General features: G+C 43.7%; 1 protein-coding gene and 1 long non-coding RNA gene across 3 annotated transcripts in view; both read right to left on the bottom strand.

Annotated features, from left to right (window-relative positions):
* The window catches only part of SMURF2 (SMAD specific E3 ubiquitin protein ligase 2), a 58,154-nt gene extending 52,025 nt beyond the window's left edge, over nucleotides 1–6,129 (bottom strand). The window contains exon 1 of the mRNA XM_051797657.1: nucleotides 5,749–6,129. Within this exon, the coding sequence (XP_051653617.1) occupies nucleotides 5,749–5,800 (52 nt within the window). The 5' untranslated portion in view covers nucleotides 5,801–6,129. The remainder of the gene's footprint in view (nucleotides 1–5,748) is intronic.
* Nucleotides 6,130–7,563: 1,434 nt separating this feature from the next.
* On the bottom strand, nucleotides 7,564–17,441 carry LOC127475678 (uncharacterized). 2 transcript variants are annotated; one of them, XR_007906279.1, is made up of 5 exons: nucleotides 17,242–17,441; nucleotides 16,282–16,461; nucleotides 15,140–15,227; nucleotides 12,934–13,091; nucleotides 7,564–9,418 (listed from the first exon to the last, which is right to left on the bottom strand). It is a non-coding gene; the product is annotated as an uncharacterized LOC127475678 (long non-coding RNA). The 2 variants fall into 2 exon arrangements; XR_007906280.1 differs by lacking the exons at nucleotides 12,934–13,091; nucleotides 15,140–15,227.
* Between the last annotated feature and the right edge of the window lie 1,913 nt (nucleotides 17,442–19,354).

Raw genomic sequence — 19,354 nt, 5'->3', positions numbered from 1 at the left:
TATCTATGCTTTCATTGAAGTATTTAAAGATTAAGCAGCAAGAAAAAGTCAACAGTTTGCTTCCTTGAATATGTTACTGACAAATGTCCCTCGGGATTCTGATCCTCTTTCCCAACCAGGAACATGCTTTGCTAATAGCAGACACACACAGGAGCTGCTTTTATAAGCATTGTCTGACATCACTGAGATGAATCTTTCCCAGCTCTGAGAAGCCACCAGAATGATGTCAGACACTGCACGTGCTGTGGGCATTTACACTCTATACATTAAACCTGCATGTAACAGCTGGGTAGTAACTGTGCAGTAACCTTCTCGTGCCATTCAGCAGAGTCAGAATCCAGGGAATGGCTCTGTTGTGAGGAGAGAAAACACCCAAAGAAATCACCCACCTTTCTAAACACTGCAAGGAAACTCTGGCCCAGTGGTGAGATGTCATTTTTAAGTGATATGGCAAAGCAAGGAAACACTTCAAAGGCCATGAGACAAACCAGAACAAAACATTAAAAGCTGTCTTCTGTCAGGCATCAACCCATTCACCTTATGGGCATAAAGGCAAAAAATGTCTTCATCTGGGGCCTGATCAGATTTTTCAGTGTGATTAGCAAAGAAAACAGAAAATAATTTGTCCCCACTAGCTGAGTTTCTCAGACAGACCTTCTGGGGCAGCTTAAACTGTTTAAATGTGACTGAAAAGAACAATTCTAAACATCGCTCCTTATTTTTCCTCCCCTGGGATTTCTCTTATTTTTTTCACCCAAGAGCTTTATTTTTTTAAACACTACCATTAGGACTGCCTGTAGATTTCCCATATGTCTCCTACATATGTTCCACATGTTCCCTACACATGTAAAACCTCCACTCTCTCCTATGTGATGCTCTCCTGATCGTACAGCCAAAGGTGAAGATTTTTTAAATTGAATTTGAATCTTTCCATTGAAGGCCCCACAGAACTCTTTTCCCACTATGACTCCCTCTCCCAAATCCTCTCTGATATTCGTTTCCCTTGCCATGATACCCCATTTTGTACCCTTGAACACACATACCTAATTTTATACCCAGATGAATAAAACTTTGTCACATAAGCTGATTTCATAGAAACAAACAGCTGAAAGTGCTCCATGCAGCTGCTCAGATGTTTATTACAATCCTTTGGCATCTGTATGCTCCACAACTGATTTATATGTATATAAATATCTATAACTATATACTATGTACATAAAAAGCATATATTTACACGCACACACTGCATACTTTGATGAAAATATTGAGGGCCAAGCAGCCATCAATCAATCCCTGCACCTCTGATCAGAGACATCTATTGACTTTGTTATGACTGCACCAGTTTAATCCACCTACTATGTAATTTATTGATTGGGACTTCTTAATGACACATGGCTCACTAAAAACCAGTACTTAAGTCAAATATACCTTACATGAAGGAACCCCATTGTTTTATTGTTGACCAAAGCCTATCTAAGTACAGGCTGCTGGTAAAAGAGGCAGTCCTGCCCTCTTTTCAGCTTCTTGTCTGCATCCCTCTTCTCCAATACAAAAACCCATTTTTATTCCTGGTAGGATTAGCTTTCAGCTCATCCCAGAGTTGCTGGAGTCAACACAAGGGAGGGCCCAGAAAGTGAAGCCAGGGACTACAAAGAGAAAGAAGAAACAGCACTCAGATTTTAAGCTGACCTAAAATGGCACTAAGATTTCAGTCAACTATAAAAACACTGCCTTGCTCCTTAAAAATATAGGGATCTACTTTATCAATCAATCAATCAATCAATCAGACTACTGTTCCTACTATGAGGCTCTGCTATCCATGAACTTCAGTCCTGCTTCGTGATGAAAATTTTTCATCCTACAACTGATGAAAATTTAGGATTCAGGTTAACTGTTGTCTTCAATTCTATTAATTTAGCAGGTAGACTCACCCACTGCAAAAAAACAGGTCTGAGGATTCCACACTGTTTTGCAAAACTCAAGAATATTCTGGCTTTTTCCAAACAATACATATGTTTCTCAAGAAGTATTATTTGCATCCCAACAAGAGCTTCTATGGACTGACAAAACAGCAGCACTTTCTTCCTTCAACACTGTAACTTTGCTGGAAAGTCCCACCTTGGCAGAGTGAGGGCTGAAGAAACAGCAAACCAGCAAGACAGAGGGACAGCAGAGGAGATGCTGATCCATTTTCTACACCACAACACCCAGTGCTTTTATTTCCCTGAGCAGCAAACCCTGCAGGAAAGCTGCAATCCTATAGTAAGGAGGAGGAAAAACAAATGTAACACCACTTTGGTCCTACCTCTCATTCTGCACCAGCAAAACTCTTCCAGCTCATTCCAGTTTTATCCCTGGGATATTTGTTACCACTTTTTCCAGCCCAGTGTGACTGTGCTTTGTGGCTGTGGAAGTATCTTTCCTTGTTAACTATTCTCACACAAACACTACCTGGAACTAAATAAACTGCACTTTTTACCCAACTTTACCAGAGTTGTTTACCCAGCTCTGTATGTTGTAGCACTCACACCTCTGCAGACTTCAAACTGATTTTAAAATTGTTTTATCTCCTTGATAAAAACAACTTCATGGGCTTCATTCAGACACCTGCCATTGATCTCCTAAGTGAAAGCAATAAAATGCAGCTCTTTTAACATTAGATAATTCACAAATTAGGACTTAAAATGTTCACTGAAAGCAATACTCCTCGATTTTTTTAAGAATACGAGATCAACATAATATAACATTTTGAGAGAAAATGTGGAAGAAATAATGGTATGTTCTGTCTGACAGGGTATTGACAAATCCACAAATTCAACATAAGACTGAGAAAAATCACAAGTAAGAATGAAAGGAGGTGACAGCACTTGCAGCTTTTGGAGAACTCAGATGTACTCAGGACTAGATCAAGTGGGGGTAAATATGTGAGAGCTGAAGAATTTTCCTTACACTACAGCTTCCCTGGATATTATTATTACAAGCTGCTAAGAAGACTGGTGCAATACTAGACTTCAGCTAATTTAACTTACATTGCCTATATTTTAATCAGAAACAATGATTTACACCTTCTGCTAGAAGGATCATCAGAAACCATAACATCTGGATTTTAACAATTATGCAGTGATTTTCCAGCTCGAGATAATGCAAATGTATTGACCTGTGTATCCCTAAAGAGTCAGGTGATATTTGCAACAGACAACTGAACCTCAAAGCAGAAGAATAACCCTTCAGAAGAAATGTATAACACAGATGCACCGCAAACTAAATAAAAACTTACTCGAAGTGTGCCACCGCTGTGGTTTGTGTCTGTTATGGAACCCAGACCTAAATAAACTGTTAAACACTTAGTGTAAAGGTATGCCAAACATTTCTCAGAACTTTCTTAAGGTCCCAACAAAGAATCAACCTTTTTTGCAAAATGAGGCCTAGGTTAAATATTTTATTTGGCTCCTCAAGATGGACTGAGAAGTTGGGCACCAGCTCCAGATCAGTTCTTGGACTCACATCAAACATTACCCTGTCATTTATCCAGTCAGTCAAAACAATGTTTTCCATCTAAACCTTTAATGTTTATGTCCTGAAAAACTGCTAATTGAATCCAGTTCTTGAAATCCATTTTTTAATCTATACCATCTAATTTAGAGATAATGAACAGAAAAGATAAGCATTAAAACAATGATTGCAGAATTAATCCTATAAACATTCGAGCCAAAACAGAAGACTGCTGGTTTCATAGAGCCAAAGAAAATTAAGATTAAATAGCATTTGTCAGTTTGAGAATAAACTTTTAAAAACACTGGATATACAGATTCTTCTAATTCCTAACAGTTTCAGAATTCAAGAGCCCTCAAACTGCTTTTCCAATCAAAAAGGGTAATCAAAACCACACAGAACACTTAAAACTATTCCTAGGCAAGAAGTGACAACATGTAAGCTGAATTAATAAGATTCAGTGTTTTCCTTAAACATGTAAAGCTTCCTTACAACAAATGACCTTATGTGAAACAACTCACAATTACCTACAGCAGAAAACACCTCGAGCTGTTCAGCTCCAGAAACAGGCCAATGTTTCCTATAAACTTCCAATAACAGAACTGGTCCTCAGCGACTGCAAGAGCTGCTGACCCTGGAACAGCCCCTAGAAAGACCATTTTAACTTCATCCTGAGCTCAAGATGCCAAAAACCTCAAAAACATTCCTTAGGATTGTACCTGCCTGGTTTGGGGACCGACCACAGAGTGAAACTCAGTGTCTAAAACTCAGTTCTGGTACAATCCCACTCCCCACAGCACACTGATATTGTCACAGGCATGATTTCATTAGATGCTTAATCCTCAATAAAAATGAAATATGAAACAAATTTGAACACAAAACACAGAGGTGAGAAAGACAACTCCCTAGACAGTATTTTCCATGCTCTTAAATAAGGCTACAGACCATGTTTAATGTTCCAAAGATAAGCAAGTCTGAGCACTCACCGCTCAGGGAAGAAAAGTATTAAAGCACTGCATCAATACAGCAATAACCTGAGGAGAAGGCTACAAAACACTCTGTAAAAACAAGGCACCACTGTTCATGCAGCAGCTCATTTTAAGAGTTTTATTTCCAACTGTAATATATAGACACTCACAAATCTCTCTGAAAACTGGATTACAAATCTAGTCCAAGTATTTCCAAAGTTAAGCATAAGCAGACACATTTTACTTTCCCTGTAAAAACAACACACTTGGAAAAATCAGTATGAAAACACCTCTCTTTATTAGGCATTAAACTGGAGATATTTCTCATTCACCTAAAGTAAAGGTATCAACTCTTTTAGTATTTTTAAAAACATTTGCTTTGCAAGCTGGTTAAATGCCCTATATGTAGAGATGAGTATTTACAGTGTTATCTATTCTTTCCTAATTCTTTACCTTCATGTACTGATGCTTCAGAACACAAAATATCGCTTATCTGCTGGAGGACTTACAATACTTTAAAGAAAAGAGCTATTTCAAAGTGTCCTGTATTTTTAATATAGAAAGCTCTAGCATGACTTCTAATATTTTTTTTCCTCTAAACCCATTTCCCTGGGTTCTCATCCGGGAAAGGATACAGTTTTAAGTATTTAAAACCAGACTGTTTTCCTCCCCAGCAAGCAGGTGAAGCGTTTTTATGGTATTTTGAAATATCAGGGGTCAAGTGGTCTTGTGAAAGAGGGCAGCACAAGGCACTGCGAACCACCACAGGACCGGGGAATACGCTGAGCTGGAAGGGACCCACCAGGATCATCCATCCCAAGTCCTGGCCCTGCCCAGGACACCCCAAAACCCCTCCATGTGCGCTGCCCAAACTCCCCGAGCTCCGGCAGGGCCGGGGCCGTGCCCGCTGCCCTGGGGAGCCTCTTCGGTGCCCGGCGACCTCAGCCCAGCAAATCGGTTAAAAATCCCCAAGGGCACAACAACAACAGCAACAAAGAGACCAAAACAAAGACCGTGACAGTTTCTCCCGAGTTCACCCGCACAGAGGAGGCAGAGTGACCCCCGAGTTGGGGTGCGGTGCCCGAAGTTCGCCCAGGCGGCGGCGGGGCCGGGCCCGGGCGGGCGGCGGAGCCCGGACACGCCGAGCCCGGGCCGAGCAAGGGAGCCTCGCCCTGCCCTTCCCTCCCCTTCCCCCCGAGGCCCGGGGGCCGCTCCGGCCCCAGGTTCAACCTCAACGCCACCCGGAGCCGCCGCTGCCGCCCCAGCCCCGGCCCCGGCCCGGCCTCACCTGTCAGCCGCAGCTTGACGGGCCCGTTCCGCCGGGCCCCCGGGTTGGACATGGCCCCGGCCGGGGCTCCCCCGCCGCTGCTCCGCCAAGGGCTCGGGGGAGGCGCGAATGGAGCCGGGCCGGGCGCTCAGGGCAGCGGCGGCCGCCGGAGGAGGAGGAGGAGGATGAGGAGAGGCCCGGATGTGCCCAGCGTCGCCATGAGCGGGGCCGGGGCCGCGGAGGAGGAGCGGAGCCTTCCCCGCTTCCCTCCGCTCCCCTGCGCTTCCCGGCGCTTCCCCGCCCCCGAGCGCAACAAAGCCGGGACGGGGCCGCACGGACGGACGGCGGGATGGGATGGGACCGGCGCGGCTCCCGGCCCTCCCTCCGGCCCCGGGGACGCCCTGCCCGCCCCCCGCCCCGCCTCGGGCCGGCCCGGCGGGACGGAGGGGGAACCGCGGCAGGTGGCGGCGGGGATTGGGGTGATCCAGGGCAGGGATGGGGGCGGGCAGGATCGGGGGAATGGCCGTCAGCTGGGAGAGCTGGAGGTCGGGACGGATGGGGGGGAACGGCCATGAACTGGAGGTCGGGAAGGATGGGGGGGAACGGCCATGAACTGGAGGTCGGGAAGGATGGGGGGAACGGCCATGAACTGGGGGAGCCGGGGTTCAGGAAGGGTGGAGGGAACGGCCATGTCCTGGGGGGGAGCTGGAGGTTGGGAAGGACTGGGGGGAATGACCATGTCCTGGGGTTCAGGGAGGGCAGAGGGAATGACCATGTCCTGGGGTTCAGGGAGGGCAGAGGGAATGGCCATGTCCTGGGGGGGGAGCTGGGGGTCAGGAAGGACGGGGAGAATGGCCGTGGTGGAGAGGAGGGAGTGGGAAAGGGGGGCGACAATGAAGTTGTGTGGGGAGTTGGGACAAGGAGAATCAAGGGTACAGACATGGGGGCAGAATTCGAAGCCAGGCTGAAATGCGTGGTCACACTCGGGTGCTGTGAGCCGGGGCAGTATTCCACATGGGCAGGGTGTGACAGACCAGCCCTGGAAACTGTTAAACTTTGGACCAATTTAGTTCTTATCTGCACTGTGTAGAAATCAGCAGCCCGGTTCTGTGAACTGCCAGTCTCAGAATAATAATAAAAAGTACAAAAATGCCTTGTAACCATGTGGCCTAGTTTAACTCCCATCTTGCAGGAAAGGGGACTCTTTTCCAGAGTTTTCCCAGCACTGCAACACACTTCAAATGAGGGGAGCTCCACGCTGCAGAAGAGTCATGGACAGCTTTCTGCAGGGCCAGAGGGGCCTCAAGGCTGGGAAAAGCTCCTGGAAAAGCTGGGAAGTTTGGCACAGTAAAGGTTCCCTTAGGAGTCTGAGCTAATACACCTCTCACCTTTCCTTACGAACAACCCCACTAATACCTGTAGTCGTTCAGATGTGTCACTGCTCTGGCACCTTCCTGCTGAGGTCACCTCTAAGGTACTATCACATGGGCAGTCAGAGATTAGGATCCACCCTATGGATCAGGATCCACATGTGGGATGAGATGACCTGTGCTTCACACAGCTCGTGATGGGGCTTCCACACAGCCCAGGAGGTTTCCTTCCTGCAGTGACACAAAGCTGAGCTGTAACATGTCTGGGGTTATCCCATCCTGACAGAGCTCAGAGTTGGGCCTTGTTAGTTCAAACCTGGGGTGAGGAACTGGTTTTTTCCCACTGAAGGCCTTCAAAGTGGGATGTGGTTCTTAAAGCTTTCCCTCCATAGAATGGGACACCTCCCCACAGTGGGTACATGTAGACTTACATCCCTTTCCCCCCAAAGTGTCTGCAGTGCCAGGTTCTTCCAGGTGGAAATTTCCAAAGCTTCCTGCTGTGGTGCCAGTGTCTGGGAAGCAAAATAGTCCTGGGATCAGCACCTGGGATCCTTTCCTCACCCAGGCCTATGTCTGTTGCCTTTGCCATCACCTGTTTAACACAAAACTAGCAAATATTGGACACCAACCTCCTTCACAGCACAGACAGAGCACAAGAGAAAACAGTGATTCATTGCTTCTCCACTATTTCAAAAATGAGAATTTGAAACCAAGTCTAAACTTCATTTAGTATAAAACACAGGCACAATATGTCTACTGATTTTGTGGCTTTATGTTGCACTGAAACAGTTAAAAAGTTACTTTGTCGTGGTTCTGTAAATTCACACACACCTCAAAGACATTCCAGGTGTCCTGATTCCTGCACTGAAAAAAAAAATCAGAAGAAAAATCAGTCTTTGTAATTGAAGGTCATACTATTAAATTCCAATCTGTTACAAATTCACATAGACAGGTCATTATCCTTTTCTCAAACCAAGTATATAAAGCAAGTGGCTGATGGTTTGCAAATATTGCAACATTACCTGGCCACTGCTGAACTGAATAGAAAAACAAAATATAAAGCTACTTTTCACATACTTCACATATTTCTAGGTTATTCTAGATTTTTCCTAACATGTGATGATTATTCATTTCTGAGGTCTTGCAGTGCTCTCTGGACCCAGCATTCAATAATTCTGATATAATTTGACAAAAGTATTTAATGTTATGTTAAACACAGAACTCTTGCTAATGATTTCTTTCTAATGGATAACTAGCGTGTCAGACATTAATTGCAATGCCAATATTAAAAAAAAACCACAACTTTGGGATTAAGTACAGTTTTTCATTGTTCAGTAGTTTTATGAACATTTAATGCTTTCATTAAAAGTGGGTTTTAGAGGTCACGAAGCACACTTAGTTTCATACTGCTTTTCAGAGAACTATAAATTTTTCTGAGATTTTGGGACACGCTGCTCACCTTTGAGTGAAAACACTGTGATTTATTGCAAGTGTGAGAGCATTAACTGACAGTCCCTGCATTTGGGTCACTGTACAAAATGTGCTGCCTGCAAGATTGCTGCTACTGCTGGGCTCTTTTTTTTTTTAATAGATAGGATATTTGATTTTTATTTATTTATTTATTTATTTTTAAACAGCCAACGTGACTTGAGGGTTTTTACTGATACAGCCAGGATGTATCAGTGACAGTCCTGTACAGTAGGTGTGTATTTGACAGGGTGAGAGAAGAGGGGCTCCAGCAGGCAGGTCTGTGTCCCAGTTAGGTCAGGACTGGGTCCTAACAGGGGTAGAACCACCTAGGTCAGGCTGCACTTGGACACACAGAGGCACCAGATGCAAAGAGTTCACTTTTCCCTTCTCTATATCAGCATTACAATGACAGTGCCTTGGGTGTCCCACAGATGTTTGTGTCCCAATCCTATTGGGAAACGAGGATTTTTACCCATTGCTCCCCTTCCCTTAGTAGAAGTGCCAAGCAGGATTTGAGATGAGCAGCTCCATGAGGGATTCAGTGCAAGATCTGCAGTGAGCAGAGGTCAGGAAGCCTCTCAAAGCACCAGGAACTGCAGCAAATGTGGGGGACCAAACGTGCTGACAGCACCTGATGGTTCAAAGCGCTGCTTTCCCAAGGGAATTCTACAGGAATGTCATGATCCACAGGTTCTTGTGCCAGTGTTGTCCCCCAAGTTCTCAAAATACTCTCAAATTAACCAATATGTTGCTGATCCTGCTTTAGGTTTCAAAAGCCAGGAGCTTAAGGTGAATTTTGTGTTTATGCAGTTCCATTCTAGGGGTGAGAGGAGGTTTCATCCTGTGAGATCCTATGAGAGGGACAAACAAAAACCTTCATTAGCTGCTGACAAGTGCTCCAGGTTTCACTCCAGGCTGATATCACTGAACAACAAATCCTTTCAAGCTGAGGTAGCCAGCTGGGATCCAGAGGGATGGGAGTGCCTTGCATCACCCCACAGCTCACTGTTGGATAACAGCCTCACTGCTGGGCTCAGGAAGGAATTCCATCCAGCCTTCCTCAGCCAGGAGTTCACAGCTGAGGCTCCATCTAAAGGATTGGAGGAAACACAGAGAAGGGGCAAGTGGAGGCATCTTTAGGACACCAATAGGGCTGTTGAGGAGTCCATGAGGACAAAATAAGGTGATAGTTGGTGTCCCACGAGTGAAACTTCTGAAGAAGAAGTGTTTAGAAATACAAAAATTTCTTCTATGGCTGCACAAAAAAAAAGGGCTTTGATTTCTTGAATTTCCCAAGAGGAAGAAAAAGAAGGTTTTGCACTCACAGATAGTCCTCAAAGGATTTAGTGGGTTTGGACGCTGGGAAATGTGAATAAACACCTTCAACCAGGTAGTGTTCATTTCCAGAAGAGGAATTTTTTGGAGAAGTTAATTTTTTGGAGATGAGGTCCTCCCCATCTTTAGAAACTGAAAGAATATACTGGAAACTCGTTGCTCAGCATGTGGTATGTGTTCAAAGCAAATCAACGTTTAAGAATTACATTCCATTTCTTTCTGTATAGAGGTTTAATCACAGCACATTCCTTCAGCAGTAACGAGAGCTGGCTGGTGTTATGTCACATTCTTCCCCAGCTTCTGTAATGTTATCAAGAGAGCAAGAGAGTTCTGCCCCTATTATTAAGCTTTTGTGAGTAAATTGAAAGATTAAAACTATTTTCCTGAGGCAGATTTTAAAAATAAAGATATTTAAAATGACCTGGATTGTATTTCATTCTACTTGTCTTCATTTACTAAAATTTCTCAGAGCCTGTCATGGTTGAAATTATATAGACACCACCCCTAGAGATCACGGAGCTAAAGACTAATTGATCAGAAGAGAATTACACTTCCATTTTCTTTTTCTCTACAATGTCTTTCCATTGTATGTGCAACTGTCAATGCTAAATGCCTATTTTGCCACCTAATGGTGTAGTTCTGAGAAGTGTTACAGCAGAATACACCTAAGCAGCCCCATGAAGATTTATATATCTAACAGGTTCGATTTAATTTAAAAATAAATACATTTGAAATGTTTACAAAATTATTTCCCCTTTCTTATCACATTTTTTGTAGAGCTTTGTTAATGTGGCAAAAACAAGACATAAATTCTTTAAAAAATTGTGAAGAATGAGGAACATTTTTACCACCAGTGTTCCCTGCCTGTTTCTTAATTTGCCTGATTAACTCATTCCCTTTCAAGGCATTCCTGCTCCATCAACACCTTTGCTTGCACTGGGCATTGTTCTCCCAGTCTGCCTCTTTGGCACAGGTTTTCATTCTAAGCCTTCTCTAAGCCAATCATAACTTCTCACCATGGCTAAAGTACTTCCTAAACTCATTGCAGATCCATCACATTTTTGTCCTGTTCCTGAATGGAATTCTGTCCTCTGTGGGGATGCCTTTTCTGCTGCCTTCCCTGTACAAAAGGATCAAACCCCACTGCGGTCGTGTATAAAGTGCTCCTGCATTTCGGGAATAAAGACTGGGAACAGAAAGTTTCCCTTTGTACAAGATTCCTTTTTTCCCCTTTGCAGATTATGAAAATCGTCAGACTGGAGCATTGTCTGCACTGCTGGTGAACAGAACAAACTGCACTAAAGCACTGAGGTGCACATGTTTAAAAGTCTGCTTTTACTCTGTCCCTGTGGCTGCTCTGAGAGCAGGAGAGTTCACCCGCCGTGGAAGACGTACCTACCGGAGTGCTGGGGTGAAGAAACATGTCTAGACAGGGGCTCTGGTGCTCACTAAGGCTCCCTTTGGCACGCAGAGACAATGTTTATGCAAGAGGTCAAGATTCAACCCATTTCTCAAGCTGGAGCTGGAGATGAAGCTTTTCAGGAGAAGAAACTAGGAAGGAAATCTCCACCCATACTCTGGCTCCTGCGACAGGGGACAGAGCTTGGAGCAGAGACACCGTGGCCCTCTGAGACAGGATGTGTCTTGGGGAAATGATGTGTCTCTGAAGGGAAATGACTGCAGCTGTGGCTACAGAAAAATGCATGAGCTCCCATATCACAGGATTTTCCAGTGGTTAGTCACTAAGATAACTTCTAAGTCCATCCATCCAGAACGGATTAGTAACTGATGCACAGATATTCCATGCAGTCCCTTTAGCCACGTTGTTTCCTCATCATGTCCTGCAGGACAGTGCTATCCCAGTGAAATTTTAGAAAGAAGAACAGGCAGATTTTAGAGACAGGCATTGAACACAACATGAATAGACTTTGTCAAGTGCTTTGAGAGCAACATGCTAAATATTCCAACTGAAATTGCCAAGGTTTCCTGAGGAACCACACGTTCCCTCCTGCAATTGCTCTGCAGGACTTTCTCATGTTGCTTTGTGACTGAAGCAACTGGAGAATCTCATCCTTAGGTTTACTGGGCTGCTACAAGGAGGTTCCTAGAAGACTTTATAGGACAAGACAGTTGGAGACAGTCTCCTCTGAGTGACATGTACCAAGAATTTGCTTCGCTGCTGTACTACAACATCTGTCTGCAGAAAGTGCCTGATTCAACTGGTCATGGTGTGTGTTGTCCCAGTGGAACACAGCTCAGACAAATGAAGTGTTATTGGGAAGACTCTCAGCCCAAACAAGTATTTAGGAGAGTTGACAGCACTGTTTTTGACCAAGCCATATTATTTAGCCACTAAAGGAATATCAAACCTTCTCTAATCTTTCTTATCCCCCGTGGCCCAGCATCAGTTTGAAATTATGACTTTATAGTCTGCCAGAGATGAGCTGTAAAATGTCCTATACTGTCTCTCTGAGTTTTAATTATGGTGGTGATGCAGAGAGCAAGGGGTGCCAGGAGCTGACTCAGTCCTGCTGCTGTAAACTCACCCCTCAGGTACCTGATCAACAGGGATACTCTGGAATTAGCTGCCTTCTTAAACCAGCCTCTTGTCCAGCTAACACCCTGCTTGGGCCACAGGCACTATTTAATGCTTTGGAAGAAGTAAAAAATGTTCTGTGATACACCTTCCATCCACGCAGCCATGGAAAGCAGAGATGCTTTCCTGGCTCCCCAAAAACCCTAGAGCATTATCTGATAAGCCTTAATACTTTGGCACAATTAGCTGGTTCTCATTGGCCATCGTTACTTATCTAAATATTCAGGGATTAACATTTCCAGCTTTACAGAATTCCACATGTCAGGGGTTATGATGAGGTTTAAGAGGACTAAATTATCTCATTCCAATCTGTTGCAGGGACTGTGGCTGTCAGAGATAAATACAAATATAGATAAGCAGCAGGCTCCTCTGGCCATATAATGTTTGCAGAGAAAGCACCTTGGGGCAGCACAAGTCCCTTGAAACAGCCCTCACCTGGTAATGCTGATTTGCTCTGTTTTTTCAAGCAAGTGGAAGTTTTTCCATGTGTCTCATACAAGTTGCTTCCAAAGGTTTCCATTCAAGAGGCAAGATTAATTCCAGGAAACTTATCAAATTATGGCAATATCATGTACTTCTACAGGTAGCTGAATCTGCAAGGTTCAAAGACAAAAATAGCTCACAAAGCCTTAACCCCATGGGATGGTTATTTTCTGCCAGGGGGAAGCAGCCACTCAGAGTCAGATGAGCTGTCCCAGACTGTGCAAACCACATCTCCCCACAGTTCTGGGAATTGCTGAAAGGAGCCCAGGCTATCTGGCTTTGGAAACACTCTGCTTTGTCTTACATGAGTTCTGGAGACATTTATAAACATGCTACGTGAAAACTAAATCCATAAATAAACTCAATCATGACACAAAAACGTTTGCAGGTTCAATAAACGCAGCAATCTCTCTTTTAAAAAAACCCCACTAATTCCTAATACTTTCTGAAGTGCAGAAATACTTAACCTGTCCACAGGCTGCACTGGCTTTTTTTGTGCTTTCTTTTAACAGTCACCAACGAGTCCACTGTGAAATCAATGTGGGAGGATTTAAGATAAAGTTTTCTCTAAAAATACCTCTGAAATATTTCATTCTAGAAATTACAAAGCAAGGTTTCATGCCAGATAAGAACAGCACAGGTATTTAAGTAGGTTAGCGGGTCTAGTGAAGTGCTAAAAGTAACCTAAAGCAAAATCTGTCACCATATGTCTTGAATCAGTCTTTTATTCTACACTTGAAACCCTTTAAAACAGAACTGGAGGAAAGGTGGATTTCTCCTTTTCTTTTTAGCAGTAGGACTGAGGGGTAACATGTCTAATTAGGCAATGTGTCTAATGAAAGATGTGGTATAATCAGATAAAATCATCCTGCAAGCAGACACATCCAGCCCCTCTGTGCACACGTAACTCATTCACTGAGGGCAAAATTTAGGGTTTCTTTGAGTAAATGTCATCTCTCATTTGTTCTGCAAAGCTCATTGCACACTTTGGCTGCTACAAATTTAACAAACATTTGGATTATGTTGTTAGAAAGACATTATGTTCCAATTTGGGTCTAATACACAGTGGGCTGGCTATGAGGAAGTAAACTTTCCATTTAGTTAAAATGGGTTTTCTTAGTTTTTTTTCCTGTCATGTTTGTTCCTGGGGTATTTTTTCTGTCTGTAACTACAGCACACTGAACTCTGTTGACAGCTGCAAATCCACTGTGCAACACAGCAGATCGAGTTTTGTGTTCTGCAGCACTGTGGGATATCTGCAGATGCTCTTGGTTGCACCAAATAGAAAAGTTTTTAAAGGTAGTCTGGACAAAAGCTGATTGCAGGAGTGGGCTAAACTGATTTTTTTTTTTTAAGTAAGTCCTATGATAATTTGCTGTTAAAATTGGGGTTTTTTTAGAAATTATTAGATCCCCATTGTTAGGTTTCCTCAATTCCCTCTGTTTTTCCTTTCTGACTTCATTTACATCTTGTAAAGTTGTTACCATTCCCCCTCTACTTATGTTTTCCTTCCCTAATCCACGTCTGGCCCCAGACTGCAGGTGTTGATATACTCTTAGGTACAGATGGGTAATAGCTTCAATTTTAGGAACTACATAAAACAATATTTCTACAAGGAAGAAAAATTCCTGCTCAGTTCAAGTCCAACTTTCCAAAGCAGTTCTTCAGAAGTGGAATGTGGATGTCCTGTCTGCCCCATCCCCCTGCCCTGATTTCCCTGTATTGGGAATGTTCTCTCTATTGTAAGTTATACGAACTGCAGCAATGGGTTTTTTTTTTTAGTCATTAGGGGAAAGGAAATGACATATGGAGAGAATTCAAGTCCCTCCTCATTCCTAGAGAGTCTATCCAGAAAGTCAGAGTGCTGAGCTCCATCCAAGTGTCGTTTCCTGCTCAGAATTGGGAAGGGGAGCTGGGGGTGGGAGGAGAGATGGATACATAACATTAAATTGCTGCTTCTGATTAACAGCACATTCTGCAAATGATTTCACAGCCTTACTTTGAACAGAATTGAGCCTCTGCAGCCCAAATATGTGTAGCAATCCACTGATGAAAGAGCTATTTTTACATCTGTTTCATATAGTGGGTAAAAATGAAGTGATTGGGACGGTGGAAATGTGCTTTGGAGATTTCTCAAGATTTTCTGATAACTTTGTACCTCCAGTCTTCCACATGCCCACAGAGCACTGTTACACACTCCTGCTGGTACAGCTATTTCACCACTGTGAACCTGCACACAAAGCAACCTGGAACAGAGGACAAATTAGGCAGCTTTCCACTCTTTTAGATGTGTTTATGTGTATGACCCCACAACTTATAAATATATAAAAATATATAAACACCACCTTTGAAAGATGACCCCATGATTTCCATTTCACATTGCTATGCAAATTAGAGAAAGACTGGAAATAAAGGAGAACAATTCCTCACTACACTGCACCTCTTTTGTTGAGCTCATAGGTTGCTCCAGCCTCCTCCCCAGTGAAACCAGTGCCATTGATTTTGCTTTCAGCGTGTCAGTCCCTCCCTGATGTGATTTACACATCACTTCTGGAGCTGGCTCATTGTTTTATTTAGATGATCAGCACAACGTTTTAATGTGGTCAAGCAAGTGTCAAACCTTCGTAAGGACTGACAGGATTTTTCTCCATCCTGCTGTCATTTTTCTTTCCTCTCCTCATGCCTTTAAATCCCAACTCCACTTCCCTCCCACTAATGACACTCCCCAGGGCAGTGGGTGAACTGCAATCTGGAAACAGGCCACGGCTCTTCCACGAAATCTTCTGGCTTCTGCGGAATAGCGTCCATTTCCTGGAGCCAGTCTGAGACAGACAGTGCTCTGCAGTCAGAAACAGGAATCCAGTGACCCCTAATCCAGAGGAAGTGCTACGAAACTCCCAGCAAATCAATTCTCTCTTAGCTGTGTCCACACAGGAGTTTCTACCTAACTCATGTCAGTGCCATTCCCTGAATCAATGAGATTTTCCACTTTGCACACCTGTAGCTGAAATTCTGAAGTCCTCTGAAATTTCCAATTGCCTGGAGTACACCCCTCCCAACCTGAGGAGGGGTCCCCTAATTCCCTGTTAGACTTTTCTCCTATTGGGTTCCTCTGAAGGCCAAAGGGTTAATGTGTTTCCTATTAGATTTTAAATGAAAGTCCCAACATTTTCCATCATAGGTCAAATATCACCAGACACAATTAACCTTCATTAATTACTTCTGTTTTGACTAACAGTGCTTCTTCTCCAAATTGCACGCTCTTCCAAAGTTTAGACTGTACTTAAGTCTATATCGTACCTTGTCACAGAAGAGCTTCAATACTCCTGGGATAATCCTATAGTCAGGAAAAGGATAACTGTGACCAGAGGTGCTGTGGGTTAACTGGAGGAATGGACATCAGGATTCCCAGGCTCCAGGTGAATTCTGCCAGCTGCTTTCTGAACGCCTGTGGATAACTTTATGTCTCAGTTTGCTCCGCTGTAAAATAAATTTAGGAACAGGAGAGAGCTGTGAAATGTTGTTGGCTAGTGAATTCCTCCTCCTGCAGACTTACAGCTGTTCCTTTTTGCTGGTATTCCCGTAGTTCTGTGCAATTTAAGTCATTCTGGATAGAATAGCAGGAAGCAGCTTTGCTTAAGAGAATATTTCAGTCTAATTTCTGCTAATTTAACCATTTCTGGCTTAAACAGTTTAACTGTTTAAACTGTTCTTCCTCTAGTGGACGAACAGACTTGCTACTGAACCACAGGACTGCAAAGCCTCTGCCCTTCTTCCAAAGCCTGGCACCTCTGGGAACAGCAAGTGGAAGCAACCACCCAGAAGCATCTGCTGGCATCAGAGTTTCAGAGGTGGTTACCTTTGAGATCTCAGACTAAAATCTTGCCATCCCTGCACAGATGAAGCAGCATTAGCAACAACTGCATTCCAAGGCAGTTGATGTCAGCAGGGGTCTGTTATTGTTGCTCTCAGCACAGAGGAGTTGGCAGACTGACATACAGGCCCCCAGACATTTATTTCAGCCCTTGTCCTGAATTAGATATTTGACAAATGAAGGACACAAGCTCTTAAATCTGACCAAAAAAAAAACCCAAACCCAACAAACTAAGAACCAGGAGCTACAATAATTCTCCTCTCCCTTTTTTGCTCCTACCACTTTTTTTAAAGCTCGAGATGCAGCCTCATGGGTGACTGTGATCCCAACCTCAGAAATAGTTTGCATTTTCTTAGAATAAGGAGTGACTCACCCCAGTCACTTACTCATAATCACTGTAGATTGTTGCTTGTGGAAATTGGTGCTGCCAACAGGGCTCATTGGTGGACAGGCTGAACACATTTTTCTTGGATAAAAACAGTGTCTCAGTCCCCAGAAAGTTAATTATTAAGCCACTGAGTTGCCAGGCACCTGGAGAAGAATTTGCAATGTTCTATTCTTAACTCAATATATTAGATAAATCTGAAACAATTAATTCAGGGGAAAAAAAAAAAAAGATAATACTATTGAACAAGTGTCCTGCACTCTCAGATATATACACACAGAGACAGAAAAGCCAAAGTTACTGCACATATGCTAAAGAGCAATTAAATCAAGGATTGGAGTTTTAAAGTAACAGTACCCTGACTTTAAAGGGGCTTTTAAAAGGTTATATCTTATATTCAGTATTTAATCTGTTTAAATATTTGGAAGTTAGCACATAGATGTTTGTGTGACTACAAAGATTTTACCTCTGTGTTTTTAACAGGAAAAGGGAGCAGATCCCACCTGAGTGTTCCAGGCGGGATTATCCCACCTCATCCAGCAGCAAACGGGACTGGGAGGCGCCAGCACCGCCCTCTGCCGGCACAGGCCGTGTTTTACAGTTGCAAAAATTGGGAATTCCGAATTCACAAGCCGTTATGTCACTGCCTGTATAAACCCACAAACACGAAGCGTGGGGAAGGAATGATTCACTGATTAAAGCTGACTTTGCACAATTTGTTTTCTATAGGTTAATTCTTTCCATTCCCTGCAGTTACACAGAAAATCATGATTTTACAACTGATGATTTTAGGTCAGGGCTGGAGGTTTGACAACAAAGCCAAGGACAGAGGAGGCTTCACTGCAGATGTGTAGATGCCCTATTTGATTTCCTTGGGGTTTTTCCTCTCAGAACATCAAAGGCTTGAGCATTGCAAGGAAGGTGGATCTTTCCCCTTAGCAGAACTTGTGTAAATACCAAACCCTAGTTCCAAAGATGCTGCAGTATCTGTGGTGTCAGACCTTTCTCCTCATTTTGGCACTGTCCAGCTGCTTCCAGAGGTTCTGGGTGCCACCGGCAGCTCATCCCTCAGTACAGGGGCCAGGCAGGGCTGGGAACACCCCACAGCCACAGTTCCATCCCTTTAGAGACAGCTGCAGCTTTTTTGGGGTGTAAGGAAAAACAGTTAACATGATACAGTCCAAAGTACAAAGATCACTTTTAATCAGTCCAGGATAGTGGGGTTTTTGCAAGGCAGTCTCCTTTGTGACAGGTAAAATCTGCAACCCCCATGTGTGTGTCACCAAGGCCACCCTCTGAGCTGGATGGAGGATCACACCTTAAATAGCCCAGCAGAACTATGATTAGGGCAGTGACTCACAAGTGATGGCCCTGCACAAAACCCTACTGTTGCTAACAAAGAGATCTATATGACTGTAGATGCAGACAAATTATCTGCTGCCCTTTGTAACATTGTCACAGTCCAACAATAGCCAAGATCCACAGAGGGCACATGGTCCAGATGTCATCACCAGCCTCCAGTTAGGGAGGGGGCCATTTGCCAGCAAGTGTGGGACAGGGAGCAAGTTGTGGGAGAGGATAGATCTGCCCCACACTAATGAAAGCAGGAGTGACACCATCCACAGTAACTCAAAAGAAACCTTTGTTAGCAATACACAGGAATGAATCCTTCATGAAGCACACCTGATCCTACATGGATTGCCAGAGTTACACCCAGATTCACTTTTCTATGCTTGTGCACTTCAAAACAGACTTGGAAGCACTCAGTAGGTGACTAATGCACAAGACAAAACCAGATTCTTTCATCAGGTCCATTTAGGAGAATAAAAGAGGGTTTTGTTTTGTATTTGGGGTTTTTATTCCCCTCCTGCATCAAGACAGAAGCCAATGGGAATTCTGGGAGAAATGTCTACATATGAGGTTTTTACCCCTCTACCTTTTATTAATAAAATTGCATGATATGGTCCAATTAAGTCATGCCTATAAAACATCTACCCCTGAACTCTGTCCTCTCCTGCACCATCACTGGAGCTAAAGAAGCTCAGAGAGCTGAGACAATACAGTTATTCTAATGCATTTGACTCCTGGGAGATTCCAGTTAAATAGCTCAATCC

The sequence above is a fragment of the Manacus candei genome, unplaced genomic scaffold, assembly GCF_025592945.1.
Source record: "Manacus candei isolate 608988 ecotype Guabito, Panama unplaced genomic scaffold, ASM2559294v1 h1tg000047l, whole genome shotgun sequence".
NCBI classification, from domain to species: domain Eukaryota; kingdom Metazoa; phylum Chordata; class Aves; order Passeriformes; family Pipridae; genus Manacus; species Manacus candei.
The sequence above is the reverse complement of the archived record's forward strand: the minus strand, read 5'-3'. Positions and strand labels throughout refer to the sequence as shown.